This window comes from Cydia amplana, chromosome 17, assembly GCF_948474715.1.
Source record: "Cydia amplana chromosome 17, ilCydAmpl1.1, whole genome shotgun sequence".
NCBI lineage: Eukaryota > Metazoa > Arthropoda > Insecta > Lepidoptera > Tortricidae > Cydia > Cydia amplana.
The window spans coordinates 4051408-4069240 of NC_086085.1; the positions used below are offsets into that span (position 1 = coordinate 4051408).

The 17833-nt window shown below is 39.2% G+C and overlaps 1 protein-coding gene across 1 annotated transcript; it reads left to right on the forward strand.

Annotated features, from left to right (window-relative positions):
* Window positions 1-110: 110 nt before the first annotated feature.
* On the forward strand, window positions 111-12017 carry LOC134656121 (NAD-dependent protein deacetylase sirtuin-2-like). Its single transcript, XM_063511641.1, has 7 exons — window positions 111-440; window positions 513-764; window positions 1900-2106; window positions 2613-2762; window positions 7296-7488; window positions 9259-9445; window positions 11777-12017. Exons 1-7 carry the CDS (start codon window positions 326-328, stop codon window positions 11963-11965), a joined length of 1293 nt encoding a protein of 430 aa, XP_063367711.1. The 5' UTR covers window positions 111-325; the 3' UTR covers window positions 11966-12017.
* Window positions 12018-17833: the final 5816 nt, after the last annotated feature.

Sequence of the window (17833 nt, forward strand, 5' to 3'; positions counted from 1 at the left end):
ATTCGGACTCATATTTTCAGAAAAAAAACAAGCAACCAACGGCAGAGTTCCTGTAGATCGCCATTTGTGATCGTGTGGTGTGGTAAAGCCTTAAATCTATTGTAATTCATGTTTACGAAGTTGGCTGTGATAATGGCGTACAGTACTTTTAAATTAATTATATTATGTATTTAGAGTGATTTCAATGTCAAAAGCATATAAATAAATAAGAAGTAAAACACTGATTAGGTTACATTTATACAATCCGAAACTTTACAACATTACGTAATCGTTGCTGAAAGGCAAAAACGTCGTAAACATCCAGGAATTGTAACCATTTCCGAGAATGCGCTACGTTTATCTGTCAAAGAGGCCGTGGTTAAAGTGGACAAAGATTTGGAGTCGTAATTTACAATATTTACCAACGATGTCTGCCAATTCACCACCCGGGACTAGCGATGGTAGCTATTTTTTCACCCATTTCTTGCCGGTACGCATAGGTTGAAGGTATTAATAATGTTATTGACTTTCAGGAGAAGACTCGTTAGATGCGTCGACCGTCCCGCCAAATCATATAGAAACTATGGGCGCCCGCCTTCGGGATTTGGATGTAGACTCTATCCGTAGATACTTGGCTCAAAAACTCGGTTTCTATGAGCCTACGGAGCCGGCGGCGCCGGTAGAAAAGGTTTTGGATGAAGTCAACCTAGACGGTATCGTGAAATGGATCAAGGGATCGCGATGCAAAAACATTATAACATTGGCGGGAGCGGGCATTTCCACTTGTAAGTAACATTTTTATTCAATCTGCATAAATAATTGAAGGGTATAATTTATGTAAATAAAATACATCATGTTTACAATCAGTTACTAAGTGGAATATTTTGGTTACATACTGTTTATGTACATAACAAATTCAAGGTCAATTTAGTCTATGATGAGTCAAATATTATGGAATAGTCCTATTGATTAGATTGCAAGCATTTAGTTACTTTTTTAAGTGTGGGTGATATACAAAGTTTTATTTGAAGGTTTTAATTTATCTGATATTTACATTGATCACTTTGACTGATCATCAGTCAGGGTTTTAGTTAGGTAATTTTCAATAGTTTAATAACAAAATAATAAAAACTTTTGTAATGATGTGCCAAATATACAGATTAACAACTTATGTTAGAGTCTGCAGAAAGAGAAGAGTCGTGGAATGTATGAGGCCCAATACATTCCACGACTCTTCTCTTTCCGAACAGACTCTAGGCAATTTTTTTACTAAGTCATGGTGCTTAAATGCTTTATTTGATTTATAAATTATTTTTGGGACTAAAATGGCAATAAGGAATAATTTTTAATTTATTTAAATTCAAGTGTGTTGTAATATTATTCCAGATTTTCCCTAACTAATTTCAAAAGTATAGTCTCATTTATAAGAAAGCATGCAAAACTATATTTAATTTTGCCTAGTGAAATGTCATTCAATAGAACTTGCTAACTATGCTTCTAATTTTTATCTTATATTATTTATTTTCGCCCTCTTTTATAATTTTATTGACTTTCCTCTAGTCTATTGTATTGTACTCAGTGCTATATTTGTCTATGTTCTTCATCAATTCTCATCTACTCAAAGGTTAACTGGAAGAAATCCCTTAAAGGGATAAGTTGGCCTTTGTACTGCCTATCCTGTGCCATAAATTTGTTTTGTGTTTTCTACAATAAAGAGTTTATACATACATATATACATACTATGTAAACAAAAGTTATTAGTAAATTGACATTCAATGTCACGCACTATTGAATGCACAGTTAGCACATTCTATTGAATGACACTTTAGTTTCTTATATGGTAAGCACTACAAGTTTAAACTCTAAAACCAGCAAGCTTAAAAAATATATATAAATTTTAAACATCCTATTTTGTTCCAGCGGCCGGAATCCCAGACTTCCGGAGTCCAGAAACGGGTCTCTACCACAACCTGCAGAAGTACAACCTCCCCGAGCCGCAGGCCATTTTTGAAATCAACTTCTTCCGACAGAACCCCAAGCCTTTCTTTCTGTTAGCCAAAGAGCTGTTTCCGGGGAGCTTCAAGCCTACTGTGTCACACTATTTCATCAGGCTTTTACATGAGAAAGGTAAAGTGGTATTGCATATGAGCTATTAGGGCAGGCGCAGACACTGGTAGTTAATCTGGGCTTGGTAAGTTCGGATTTATACCAAACAAAACCGGCCAAGTGCGAGTCGGACTCTCTTGAATAACTGCTAAACTATTTATCCTAAAATTTAAAAAAAATATATTTGAGATTCTTACAATGAGCTCTTTCATTTGATATATTATGTAACACGATTTACACAATATAGTTTGAAAAACTTTATTTTTTAATTTTCTCATTTACCTCCCAAAAATGGCCTCCATATTTAAAATTCATTTATTTACGTTACATGTCCGTCTTTGGGTCACAAACTTACATATCTGTGCCAATTTAATTGGTCCAGTAGTTTCGGAGAAAATAGGCTGTCACCACAGACAAGACATCCTCTAGACTGAGCATAGTAGTGCTGCATATTTTGATAATTTCAAAAAAAAGGAAAAAGTGGTCATACAAGTGTAACTTTTATAAGATACCATCGTTTTTTCCAGGTCTTCTCCTCCGCCACTACACTCAGAACATCGACACGCTAGAGCGCGGCGCCGGTATCCCAGAAGAAAAGTTAGTTGAAGCCCACGGGACATTTTACACGTCGCACTGTATCGACTGCAGGAAGCAATACCCGCTTGAGTTCATTAAAGGTACAACTCCTTATAAATAAATAAATATTATAGGACATTCTTACACAGATTGACGTCCCACAGTAAGCTGAAGAACGCTTTTAGGTAGACAACAATATACAGTATGTAAACTAACGAAAAACATTGACTCAAAACCGTTAATGTGTAGGTCACACTGAGCAACTTTTACTATGGCAACAAACAACCTCGAAATCGCGAATAACCAGCAAAATGTATGAAACAACCAAATTTTTTTTCGTGATTTCGGGGTCGGTGCCATAGTAAAAGTTGCTCAGTGTGACCTACACATTAACAGGTTTGAGTAAATGTTTTTTGTTAGTATACTATACATACTGTATATAATATACAATGCACCAAAAATACTTGCCAGCCAGGAATATCATCCCAAATTGAGATATATCTCTACAGTTTGCGTTCATCAGTATGTGTGACAGTCTCACTGTTTAACGTATAGAAACACTAGCGACCCGTCCCGGCTTCGCACGTGTTACACAAAATCTTAACAGATTGTACACCTAAACCTACCTCAAGGATCCGTTCAGTAGTTTTTGAGTTTATCGCGAACATACATACATAGAGATGTGCCGGTGAGAATGTTCTCGCTCTCGGAAATTCCTTCTCGTGAGAATTTCCCCACTTTCTCGAGAACATTCTCTTAAACGGAAATTTCTGAGAAAGTGTATTAAATAAATGCAAAGTTTGGGTTTTTATTGTATTTTATATTTTTCTTTAAGCGGCTAATAGGTGTCGGCAAGACCGTTAAACAATAATAGATTTCAAAGACTACTTTCTCTACGTTCTCAAGAAAGTCCCGAGAATATTCTCCAGAATGTTCTTGGGACTTTCTTGATGAGAACGTTCTGGCGAAAATTTCGAATAAAATAGGAGATAATTTTTGAAATTATCGATTTGCTTGTTATTTTACATTAGTACATACCGCAATTAAACAGTAATTACAGAAATGAAACTACTCAATATTATAAATAGAATTAATTTATTATAAAATTAATTAATTGATGCTGCTCGCAAACTTTTATACATTCCTTTGTTATTTAATCAATTATCAATTTTATCTCCTACGATCTCCATGTTGTTTTTAGTACAAATATATTTTTTACTTAAAACCTTGTTTTAGCAAATACAGGAGTTTACTTTAGAATTAAATAGTTTTTAGCATTATAACTTTTAACTCTAAGTAGGGATTACCCTTTACACCAGGTAAGAAGAGATAAGACAACTACTGTTCGTTAATTACCATGACATATTTTCAACAATGCTTGAGACTCTCGAATTACTTCTTCAGGTAATTTTTAAACAAAGAAATCTTTAAACCACACGTGGGGTTTGCGGTATAGATAAAGATTCTTCAGCGATGACCCCACTCCTATCACCTCATTTGTTCCCTTAGGATTAGACGTGTGCGCCGATTAAAAAATGATCGGCGGCGGCGTATGCCAAAAAATCGGCGGCGGCGGCGTGTTTTCGGCGTGACCTTGACTTTCAGGTTTCTTAAGAAAAATCATTAATTTGTTGTTTTTCTTGAAAATTGTATCAATCCAGGTTGCTGGGTAATGAACTACAATGTATTGTTTTGAATAGACTGAGTAAAATTGGGTTTGTAAATTAATATAGCATAGCTATAATAACTTAAATTTCTCTAGTAACTGGCTTGCATTAAGGGGTTACCTGGTCCCAATGACTATCGATTCGATCGGTAACTCTCAATATTCTCATGATTTCATTGCCTTATCGTATTAAAAATGACGTAGGTACTTTAACAAAACAGAACTCCAAATATCCTTGAAGTTTGCTAGACATAGTGGACTGCTATGGCTTTTATTTATTGGTTTTCTTGTCGTACAAGCAGGAAGCACCAGGTTCACTGAGACGTATCTTCTTTTTCGTTTTCACATTGCTGAGGATTACGACCACATTTACTTTGTCTCCATTTCGCGAGGTCAGACTGCCGCAAGCCGACCTCTTCATAGCGTTCTCTACCATCTCACAATGCTCCAACTCGAGCACGTTTGCCATTCATTCCTAAATTATCCTTCACACTTTTTGAGGCTCCACGTTTCGGCACCATACTGGAATATTGAAAAGACGAGAGCTCGTATCAAGCGCAAGCGTACTTTAGTTGCACGTCGAATTCGAATACCTCTCTTCTTCCAGATCTTGTCGACGTTAGCCTTAGCCATAGCACTCTTAGCCATGCCAGCTTTGCGGCGTATCTCGGCGTGCAACCACCAGCACTGGTTATCAACCCAAGATTCTCGCTTTTTCGTAATCGCCTTACTTTGGTTTTGGAATTGTTGATCTTAAGACCTCTCTAGAACTTTCATCTTCAAATTTCTTTAGAAGAGTCGTCGATGTATTTCTTCTTGTTAATCCCGTCAGGAAGGCGACAATAGTAGGTAGCACAATTTGTTACAAGAAATAGCATCGAGTGACATGATAATGTTGCTTTACCCATTTACAGCTTGCACATTACCGCTGGGCAAGCATTTGCGCTGTTCGCCAGATTGACAGTGAATCTATAGTGTTGTCACTCTGTCTCTTTCTTCTCGACATTTTTAGTCAGGGTCTCGTGAATTTTCGCACACCAATGTTCTCAGATTTTTGCTTGACTCCACTACATGAGCCCTGTTTTCGTTGCCTAGTTAATTGTAAGTCTTTCTATGATAGAGCATTCTGCCTTCGTATGTGAGGTAATGTGAATTCCCAATTAACAGGATCAAATCCTACTTCATAATTATCGCCCCCTCATCTTTCTTGAATACTTAGGATTACTCAGTTACTTTACTTGGTGTGTCAAATTGTTTATCAACAATACCAGAAAATGTGGCGTAAAGCCAATCGTGGTGGACTGTAATTGCTGTACCTGTACTATACACTATACTGACCTAAAGGAAGGTGACTGGGCTTACCGGTAGTCACAGACAAGACATCCTCTAGACTGAGCATAGTAGCGCTACCCCCCTCTGCCACAAATATACGGTAGTTTTACTCCATCTTCGAGTCAAAGTGTCTTTGTGTGACGTCCGTGTCTTTGAACGGACCAAACACGGCAAGGGGACTCGCTCACCTCGTCCCCCGCACCCCAGAATTTTTGGCAGCATCGGTTTCATGAAATAATTGCTCTAAACTCCGTCTAGAGGATTCTTAGTCTATGCCTGTAGTTTTGTGTTCTGCAGCTGGCAGAAGCTTCTGCGGGTTGATGGCTGCTTCCTGGTTATTTACACGCACTTAAATGTCGGTTTTTTACTGTTTTCTTGCAAATTGGGATATCATTTCCTTCGCGATTTTGCGGTGACACTTTACTTGGTATGTCAAATTGTTTATGCAACTTGGCTATTCTGTTTCATTTAATTAATAATTGATGTATATTTGACAACTCTAACATATATTATACAAAAAATTCATATTGTAATCCAAATACCAACTCGGAATAGCTAATTAACAACATTCAAGGTCACGCCGATTTCACGCCGATCATTTATCGGCGGCAGCGGCGTGGCAAAAAAGGCCGGCGGCGGCGGCGCGCCGGCGCGGCGCACACGTCTACTTAGGATTTAGTTTAGCCACATTTGACTAAGTGTCATCACAGCTCATACGCCGAACAGTTGTCATTTTATGTAAAATGGTACTCGAGTTTGTTACTAAAAATGAAGAAAAGTAAAGTTTTTGAATATTTTAGAACGTTAACAGACAATAACCGAGTTAAATATGTGTGTTTGTTTTGTAATTTATATGAACAAAAATGCAACAAGATTCGCGCGGCACATAGTTTTGAACTGTAAAAATAGCCCCACTGAAGTAAAACGGGATTTGGAACCAAAAAAACTTAAAGAAACTGTCCATAATCATTCAGCAGCTTCCGAAGAGGTCATTGAAGAACACTGTGTAGATAATGAAAGCGATACGATTTTAGTTTATATTTCTAATTGTTGATTTTGTATATAGGTAATAATCATTGAAAATGATTCAAATATTTAAGAGTATATGTATGTGCAATACAAAAATCATTATAATAGTTTTTTTTATATCGCACTGTCTTTTATTAACATAAAAACTCCTTTAACATGACCCAGATAGCCGCAGAGAAAGTTCTCCGGAGAACATTCCCGAGAACATTCTGGGAAAATTCTCGAGAGCATTGAGAATTTCCTCCTAGAATATTCGGTGGAGATTAAATGTTTCACATAAAGCTATAAATAGTAAATATATTTAAATGTCAATGAAAAAAAAACAAATATTTTATACATTTCGGACACTTTCTCGGAAATTTCCGCCCGAGAGAATGTTCTCGAGAACATGCCCGCAACATTCTCATGTTCTCGCACTTTCTCGAGAACGGCACATCACTATACATACACGTTGTTTTATAAGGTGTAGTGATACATTTTGACGCGAAGTCTGATAATTTTTTGATGCTGATTGTACAAAAGTGGAGCCAATTACGTTTTCATTTCAAACCTAAAAATAAATCAAAATAAAACCTAAAAATTTAAATTTACCATACAATTTCCACAGAGCATATATTCTCGGACCAAATCCCGATCTGCACCGCCTGCCCCGGTGTAGTTAAGCCTGACATCGTGTTCTTCGGGGAGAGCCTGCCGGACCGCTTCCAAGACTGCCTGCAGGAGGACTTCCAGCACTGCGACATGCTCATCATCATGGGATCCTCGCTGGAGGTGCAGCCGTTTGCTTCCCTCATCGACATGTGAGTGACAGAACTGTAGTTAAAGATAAGATAAAAGATAGTTTATTCAGGTAGGCATAATTACAATGCGCTTATGAACGTCAAATAAAGCTAGGTAGACCGGCTCCAACCCTACACCTCTGCCCCGAGAAGATTTAAATCCCCCCCTCAATTGGAGGAGGGTATCCCAATATGGGACCGGCAACAAACTCGGCGGGACACATCTTTTAAAAAAAAATTACATCTTAGTTAGGACATAGTGTTCTGAGAGAGCCTGCGAGGCTTCCAGCACTGCGACATGCTCATCATGGGTTCGTCGCTGGAGGTGCAGCCGTTTGCTTCCCTCATCGACATGTGAGTGACAGAACTGTAGTTAGGACATAGTGTTCTGAGAGAGCCTGCGAGGCTTCCAGCACTGCGACATGCTCATCATGGGTTCGTCGCTGGAGGTGCAGCTGTTTGCTTCCCTCATCGACATGTGAGTGACAGAACTGTAGTTAGGACATAGTGTTCTGAGAGAGCCTGCGAGGCTTCCAGCACTGCGACATGCTCATCATGGGTTCGTCGCTGGAGGTGCAGCCGTTTGCTTCCCTCATCGACAAGTGAGTGACAGAACTGTAGTTAGGACATAGTGTTCTGAGAGAGCCTGCGAGGCTTCCAGCACTGCGACATGCTCATCATGGGTTCGTCGCTGGAGGTGCAGCCGTTTGCTTCCCTCATCGACATGTGAGTGACAGAACTGTAGTTAGGACATAGTGTTCTGAGAGAGCCTGCGAGGCTTCCAGCACTGCAACATGCTCATCATGGGTTCGTCGCTGGAGGTGCAGCTGTTTGCTTCCCTCATCGACATGTGAGTGACAGAACTGTAGTTAGGACATAGTGTTCGGAGAGAGCCTGCGAGAAGAAAGTTTAAAATGGTTTCATAAGTTAGGTTATTAGGACCTGATGGAATGACGTTTTTGTTTCTTTTAAATTCTACAATTGTCTATGATGGGTAGTGTTGTGACCAAAGTTTGTGATATAAACCCGCTACACACTACCCAACTCACGCTCTGTACCTACCGCCGCGGTTGTAAAATACATCAATACATAATTTTTAAGTACCAATTTGTCTTTTGATCGTGATTAAACAAATTAAAAATAAGTAACTACTTGTTTTTTTACTTTTGGTATTTTATTCTTCGATATGGTTTGACATTAGTAAATTAATAAGTAAGAGTCTTGCCCATCACTAGTAAATTCAGCATTCAGAGACAATTTTAATATGGCGGTTTGTTTACATAGTTTTCAAGTTCTATTGACGGGGACTTTAGTGTCCACACGTACACAATTTAATCACCAATTTGCATTCCATAGATACTAACTTCGAAAATTGGCATTTTTGTGTCCGCACCTGCTGATTGATCGGGGAATCAAATTAGCGTTTGCGTCCGCACGGCCTGATTCGATCGGACAATTTCATCAGATTGGCCAATCCACTTAAACCTTGATATTATATAACCATAGATAGGTTATACTCAATACTTGTGCACAAAAAATACTTCCATATTTATTTCTGTGCCTACGAAGAAATCTGTTATTTTTGATTAATTTTCTCATTCCATCCATCTTTGTCACACTCGTTAAACATAAGGTCGTCTCTTTCTCTTTCGGTGTGCGGGAGCTTGTTAGCACGTGCACATTTCTCGCTTGTCCAGCCGCGACTAAAGGCAACTTGTCCAATTTGTCACAAGGTGAGCGCTTCAATTTTGGAACGCCTATAACCTATCTTGAGTTACAAATCATTGGCAGGGTCCCGGACTGGTGTCCGCGGCTGCTCATCAACCGCGAGAAGGCGGGGCTGCGCTCGCCGCTGCTGCGGTTGTGGGGGCTGTCGTCGGGCGGGCTGCAGCTGGACGGGGACGCGACCAGGGACGTGGCGCGGCTCGGGGACTGCGACGAGGGGTGTCGCGAGCTGGCCCAGAAGCTCGGGTGGGGGGTGAGTGCATCATGTACACAGGGTCCTAGACTAGTGTCCGCGGCTGCTCATCAACCGCGAGAAGGCGGGGCTGCGCTCGCCGCTGCTGCGGCTGTGGGGGCTGTCGTCGGGCGGGCTGCAGCTGGACGGGGACGCGACCAGGGACGTGGCGCGGCTCGGGGACTGCGACGAGGGGTGTCGCGAGCTGGCCCAGAAGCTCGGGTGGGGGGTGAGTCATTGTAACTTACAGTATAATTATACCTACTCAAATATTCAGCATTAAATTTTTTTTCTACTACCGTACTTTTTTTGTCATTTAAAGGGTCGTGCACACACCTTTAAAACCCTACATTATAGTTGTCAAGACAAGTCTTTAGTCTATTCCCCAAAAAAGAATTTGTGCATACATGCAGTATCTTTTTGGCGATTTTACGATACTTCGTGTAATGACCACTTAAAAAATATTGATAGATAGATAGATAGATAAATCATTTATTTGACAGCTGCAATGACACACAATATAAATTTACACACAATCATCATAACAGAAGAAAAGGAAAAAAAAAAATTATTATTACACTAACAAAGAAAATAACATAGAAATGAGTAGGTACAAAAGTAAGATTTAATAAAAGTAGGTAGGTAGGTACAAACTGTGTGCGTTGCAGCAGGACAAAAGGGTCACGGCTCAGTGATACGCTTCGCTCTTTCGAGCAAAGCACTGATTTTCTGCCGGGACCCAGGTCACAACAAAGAATATATTTACGAAGAAGTATTTACGTACGTCGGAAACAATCGTACAGTGTAAGTGTGAGTATTTGTGCATGTCGTGTGATAATTTTTGATAAAATACTTAGATAATAGGTAAAAATTGGTAAAAATTGACCCGTGTGTACTGTGTGTAAGCCTCCTAGTTGTGTGACACCAGCCCCACCATGTTATATCCTAAAATCTGCAACCAAATAGCCGAATGGAATCCCAGCGGTTTGTTTTTCAAGAAGTATTTTTTTAAAGTGATTTTTAAATGTTTTTTTGGATTTAAGCTGTCTTAAAGGCGGAGGGATATCATTCCAGCATTTGGTCGCGAGATAACGGAAACAACCGGTAAAGGCAATCGTCCTATGGGGGTGTACTTCTAAAATGCAACGTCGAGTAGATCTTGTGGCGTGTCGATTGTGAAAAGAAGAAATATTTATTTTAGAATAAAGATATTCGGGTGACTTGCAATTTATAACGCCAAAGAGAAGACAAGCAAGATGTAAATGTCTACGTGATGCCATATTCAGAGTCGAAGATTTGTTCAAAAACGGTGTGATATGGCTCCTTGGAGGAACTTTGTAGCAATATCGATAACACGCGTTTTGAACTCGTTGTATTAATCGACGAGTTTTTTGTTGCAGACGAGGCCCGTACACCAGATATTGAATGAAATACAGTGTTGTCAACCTTATTTTAAATGTCATCTCTGACAAATAAGTGAACCATAGACATGTTTTTTTTTTTCATTCATTCCATTCTTTTCCCGCCCGTACCCTCCATTTTTGCTACTTCTTGAATTAAAAATATTTGTATAATTTACAATTTTATTTCAAAGTAAGTGCTTGGTCGTAGAAAAAGTATTGTATGCAACGTTGTTTAACTGAGTCAATAAATACTCGTGGCGTCTTTATTAACAATTTTCGGCTTCGCCTCAAATTGTTACTCACGCCACTCGCCTTTTCACGGTTGCATAAAATACTATAAACGATTAATAATATGCGAGTAACCCGTTTAAAATAATTTTAATACGTTTTGCTCACATGTAAATAATGAGGATTTCATGAGTTGACATGACTAGATAACAAATTAATAACAATCAAGTGGAGGAGTGAACACACGACATACGCACACACACACACACACACACACATACACAGTCGACGCACACACAATTTTGTAATACCTACTAAACCTAGTGCCCAAGCAAATCCGTAATATTTTCGTTTGTATCTGTTAGGGAGACCTGTTATTGGCTTCATGGTTGTATCCATAAGTCTATATTGTTTGTAAAAGCTGTTGGTCTTCTAATAAAATAAAAATAACGAAACATGTAAATAATTTTAATTTTTAACAAGCAGAAACGTCTGCGAACGATGCTATTAAGCTTAGAATAAATTTAAAAGTGGAAAAATTACTGTCTTGGGTGAGACTTGAACTCACGGCCTCTGGATCGATACTCCAGCGCTCTGCCATCTGAGCCACCAAGACCTCATCCATAGCCAGCAAATCTTTCCACCATATTATGGGTCAAGGGGACCGTAGCGACATCTATTTATTCTAAACATGTAAATAAGTTGTACAATTTGTTTTCAGGAGGAACTTCAAGCCCTGGTAGCCTCCGAGCACGCCCGGCTAGAGCTGGCGGGCTCGCTGTCCGCCCCACACGCGCCGCACGCCCCACACGCGCCGCACGCCCCACACGCCCCACACGCCCCGCACGCCCCACACGCACCGCACGTACCGGAGCCGGGCGTCAGTACACCGCTAGACCCTAAACTGTGAGCGTAAACCTAAGGTCTGATGTATATCGAATACACCGCAGCCACATTGTTCATTAGCACCTGAATGTGGATGCGCGTATGTACATTTTCATATAGTTAAATGTTCCGAGGTGATTTTTTTCGGCTTAAGCCTTCATCTGTTAAACAAGAGGCATAGTTAGCTGCCGAATTCGCCAAGATTGAGAAGCAGCAAGCCCGTTTAAAAAGCAACTTCACCGGCCTGTTTTTAGGGTTCAAATTCAAAATCATGTAACAGCTCATTCGGATATTACAACTCGGATACGATCTTGGACAAAAAATCTTGAAAACATTAAATGATCTATTATTTGCGATCGTCGTCGTAAATTTATACGCCATAAAACTACAAAAACTTAAAAGCTGAAAAGCAATTAATTCTGTCAATAAACAGTGCTCGCATAGAAAAAAAGAAATACTGTCTAATCAAACACAAAAGTTCATGTATAGTGATCACAAATCGTATAGGTAAGTCATGAAAATAATGACCAGGAAATAATCGAAATCAAATATTTGAGATACGGCAATAGAAAGTTGATCCCATACCATCCTATGTAAAATAAAACACACAAATACTATGTCGTTTTGAACGTTTATGATAACAATTTTAGCGAGTCTGTGTTAAGTTCTTGTTTAGTTTAAAAATTATTTATTTATTTGATTAATTAAATTACTCATAAAATAAAATGTATTATTGGGTTTGGTTTGCAAATTGTCAGGGTAATTTTCACCAATATTTGGACAAATCCCGGTAACAAACCAAATAGTGATTGTTTGAGAGTTTTGTTTTATTGAGTAATATCGTCACGTTGTTGAACTGAATTTAGTAACTTTTTACCTTTTGAAATATGCTATAATTAAAAATTTTGCCAAAAATGAATTCGGCGCAACTTTAGTTGTGACTTACTATTTTTTAGCAAGCATTTCATTGACTTATTATAAACCCTAATACGATGGCATAGGGTTCATGAATGGTCACTTAAACGTGTCTTCGTGGACTGGTAGACAATTTAAAGTCAAGAAATGCATAATTTATTTATATCGAAAATATTAGAATTAAGTACTTATTTAGTCACCTTTATGTAACACTAGAACGTTATTCGGAATATTTTTTTAGGCCCAAGACCCAAGGTCCTACCTATAGCACCTCTTCAGTTCGATGAAATTTAAATCCTATTCAATTGGAACAGAGTCGCTTTTGCTTTGTTTCGTTCAATTTTCCAACAACGCAAAATCAACTCTATTTCCTACACTATAGGTTAATATTTCAGTGGCAAATTTTGGATTTCACAGTTGTATGGCCGGCCTTACGAGGTTATTTCGCGACATTCAAATCATAAAATTTTGGAACTGGCGGGTCAATGAACCAAATAGGGATGATGACACATGTTGAATTTTATAACAAAATCTAGTAAAATAGATAGCAAACGAGCAATTTATCACAATAATGTGGATATTAAAATAAAATATTGAAAAATTACAAAATTACAGGACCTTCAAAATTTAAGTTTTTTTAACTTCCAAAAACGATAAAAGTAAGGGTACTAATCGATTCCTTACATTTCATCCAAAAAAATATTGTATAGCAACTATATACATAAACGCAATATTTCACCGACAAAAACGCAATTTTCTTGTTTTGTCCATACTACTACAAGATGGGCGATGACGTCACGGCCTCTGGCCGTTTTGTATAGGGCGTTTCGCGAGTGAAGTGCGACTGTCGGACTTTGACTACAATTTCTGACTTTTGTGTTACTTTAATGCAATGGGTCCCATATAGACATTTGATCCTAAAAACAAACCCGATCGATTGATACCATAAAAAAAATAGTCATGTAGCCTATTCTCCGTGCTAAGCGTCCTTACTATAGAAATAGGTACATAGTTTACTAGCTTAGGCACACTGTTAAATGTGACGTTATCTATGAAAAGGGACTTAATTGTCGATGGCGGTTACGACATTATTAACTGTGCTCCGATATAAATACAATGCCGCGCGACGCTGTGCGGCGTAAGCGCCATCGACAATAAGGTCCCTTTTCATAGATAATGCCCCACATATGTCGTTCCGCTCGCCGTGGTCAGGCGTGGCTCACTCCGCGATTTCGTCGCGTCGCTACAAGTACATGCGGCCCACACCAATTTTGGTGTCTAGCCATAGCAGTTGCCGCGCACCGCTACGGAACGGACGCCTGCTCGCGCTTGCGCCACCTAGCGGTATCTGTCGTAATAGACGCGTTTTGTTAGAGAGTGAATCTTCTGTACCTAGTACTATTATTTATTCTGTGCCGTGGTATATCTTTGAGCCAATACAGACGGACTGCAATCCAACTGCAATTTGTATTGGAACTGCACGCCAACTGCAACGTCGGCTTAGGGGCCGATTTTTGAAATTCGACCGCTCGATTTCGTGTATTTCGTTCAGTAATACCTCCACTACTAGGCATGTAAATTCTACTAATAGAATTGAAAACGAGTGGTCAATACAACTAGATTCCCAATTTTTATCGCTCGTATTTCAAAAATCTGCATTTCGCCATTTTCGAGTGACGAAATCGAGCGATCAAAATTCAAAAATTGGCCCCCAGTGTGTGAAAAGCCTTTATTTCATCTTAGCGTATATCCGAGTTGCATCCTAAGCTACTGTTTTGGAATCCAGGGTCCGCTAAAGATCGGTTTTCCTAGGATAGCGGTGCCGTCATATAGCGGCCGTCTCCATACTAAATAATACGGCTAAATATGGATGTCGTAGTATTTGTATGGAGACGGCCTCTATATGACGGCACCGCTTTCGGAGGAAACCAAAGCTTAAGTGTGTGATTCGCCTATGTCATGATAATAGTGCCTCGTAATATAACATTAATTTATTTTATTTTAGGACATTGTTTTAATAAGTGTTTTTCTCAGTTTTAATATTGGATGAGAAAATAATTAATTTAATGAAATATATTTATGCTGATTTCGGAGTCATTCAATGCCAGCGCGAGCTACGCGCTACAAGCGTAGCCGATGATATTTAAGTGAAAACCCGTATGTAGCGAAAGGCGCCTACGAACAGAACCCGCGTAGCGGGTCGCTGGCAATGAATGAGTTAAGACCGTTGTTTTTACTGTACTTGGCACCATGCCTGTCACGTTCTAACAAGTATGTAAGTGCGAAAGTGACTGGCTTAGTGACAGGCGATAAAAATGGAACCATGCTGCGCCCGCTGGCTTTTACAAAGATATTGTTATTTGTCATGTTTCGTGTTTTACTTTTGTTGTTTTTTTGTATAAATTATATCACAAAACTGATGTAATCAAATGTCTTATGATGCAGATGTGTATGTATACTATTATAATTATATTTAAGATGTGTATAATTAATAATTATATTATGAACATGGAATTGATAGCTGTATTTACTGTATCCTGGCCCTTTTAAATTAGTAGTGCTTAAATAAGTCATACTTAGATATAAACTTCGTATATATTCCTTGTTAGCCACTAACTCGGGGTTAACCAGTTAAACCCGGAGTTACCAGTACAATTTTAGAGTCGTAACGTAACACACTATCGCACCGCACCGCGACCTTGGAGAGATATCTTTTTAGGGTTCCGTACCCAAAGGGTAAAAACGGGACCCTATTACTAAGACTCCGCTGTCCGTCCGTCCGTCCTTCCGTCCGTCCGTCCGTCTGTCACCAGGCTGTATCTCACGAACCGTGATAACTAGACAGTTGAAATTTTCACAGATGATGTATTTCTGTTGCCGCTATAACAACAAATACTAAAAACAGAATAAAATAAAGATTTAAGTGGGGCTCCCATACAACAAACGTGATTTTTGACCGAAGTTAAGCAACGTCGGGCGGGGTCAGTACTTGGATGGGTGACCGTTTTTTTTGCTTGTTTTGCTCTATTTTTTGTTGATGGTGCGGAACCCTCCGTGCGCGAGTCCGACTCGTCTTTTTCTCGCTCTCACTTATGGGTGCGGCGCACCGTGACCTTGAACGGTGCGACAATGCGTTACGGCCTTAACCCTTTGTTAACGGTTAACTCTGAGTTAGTAGCTAACCCTGGATGGTGCAAGTGGCCCTACTACCATTTGCCTGTCTTCTTTCTTTAAAATAAATGAAATATTCTGAGATACGTTTTCGATTGATTAAGAGCATACGGGAGCTCAGATTTAAATAATTTAGGTAAATATACCCGTCTCGCTAACGGAAGCGGCTCCTAAAACTAGTGCGATAAGGACAAGGCGAAAAATCCTATGTAAAAATCTCAAAAAACGAGGTTTCGTACTCGACTGTTTCCTCCTCGAGAACTTAATCAAATGTAACGAAATTTTGAGATCTAAATGGTAATGACATTATCGGTGTCGGACTGTTTTGCTTTTGAGGCTAATTGATTTCAGTTTTGAATGCCATGCTTCTCTTTGCGGCCTAGTAAATTAGGCCGTTTTTGCGAATAATTGAAGTGCTCTAGCGCCTTAAAAAACAAAAATATCAAAAAAGCAAAACAGTCCGACACAGATATAATAATCTGTGTTGAACATCTAGCATCTAACATCATCATTGCTCTAGCTTCCAAAACCACGGAGGAAACAGTCGAGTACGTTTGTATGGAGAAATGACCACTCCTGTTGCCTCTTAAGAAAAACGTTTATTTTTATGCACTTGGTATCTTATTATTACTTATACAGGATGATTTTGTCAAGTATATCATACTCTGAAAACCTACTAGTCAACCTTGAAATCGAAAAAGGGGCATAGCCAAATGAAAACCGTTTGTAGTAAACGCTAATAGAAACTGAAATGATGTATGGAAATTGTGATTCACCAAAATAGACATAGCAAGATCACCCTGTATATTTCTAGGTCTATTCAAGTTACCTGGGTCCGTAGCCAACATGCCTGTCGTTTACGCTCCGTAGCGAACGAAACGCTACTGTCACTGTCGCACTAACGAAAGAGTGATAGAGAGACACAAAGCGTTTCGCTATCGTAGCGCAAGCGATTGTCACCTTGGCTAGGTACCCTGCTTATGAATTAGTAGCCACTAGGTATGTGAGTGCTGTTTATATAACAATTTATAAACAATTCAGAGGATGTGTAGACATATTTTTGACACTTTGTCCGTATCGATATTTAATATCTTGACTTGACTGTAGTACAAGTGTACAGTCGCCGTCGCTATACTCGCTATCAGATATATCGGAGCGCCCACGGTGCTCACAAATATCTGAACACGCCTCTATTTTCAAACGTTCAGATATTTAAGAGCACCTAGGCCGCTCCGATATTTCTGATGGCAACTGTACATAAATCTTATTCCACTACATGTTTTTGCTGAAGCGTATCAAGTGTGTAAACGCACTATTATACATATTAACTAATTATATTCTCATTTGAATATGTAATAGATGTGATTGTGTATGTTGTGCTAGTTTTGCTATTTTTCCTATCTTCCAAAAAGGGTCAATCAATATAGGTGACGTTATCTATGAAAAGGGACCTTATTGCTGCTCCGATATAAATACAACGCCGCACGACGCTGTGCGGCGTAAGCGCCATCGTCAATAAGGTCCCTTTTCATAGATAATGCCCCATATTATACTTATTAGCGTATTGTAAATTGATAAACATCGGAATGCTCGACCATTTTTTAACACATTCATTGGCACCCAGTCAAACAAGACATCCGCGCCAGGCCACAAAAATTTCGACATATAAAGCTGTATTACACGATCCCGACTATCGGGTCGTCCGGCCTGGGAACGAAATCATAAAATACCCGACAGTCGGGTTATCGGCACTGAATGTGTTAACACCTAGTCTTCAACTTTGCTTATAAGTTTACCATGACTAGGG

Coding starts and splice junctions, on each gene's coding strand:
- LOC134656121 (XM_063511641.1), top strand. CDS start 326: ATGCGCTACGTTTATCTGTCAAAGAGGCCGTGGTTAAAGTGGACAAAG. Junction 2,107..2,612: donor CAGGCTTTTACATGAGAAAG/GTAAAGTGGTAT, acceptor CGTTTTTTCCAG/GTCTTCTCCTCCGCCACTAC. Junction 2,763..7,295: donor CCCGCTTGAGTTCATTAAAG/GTACAACTCCTT, acceptor CAATTTCCACAG/AGCATATATTCTCGGACCAA.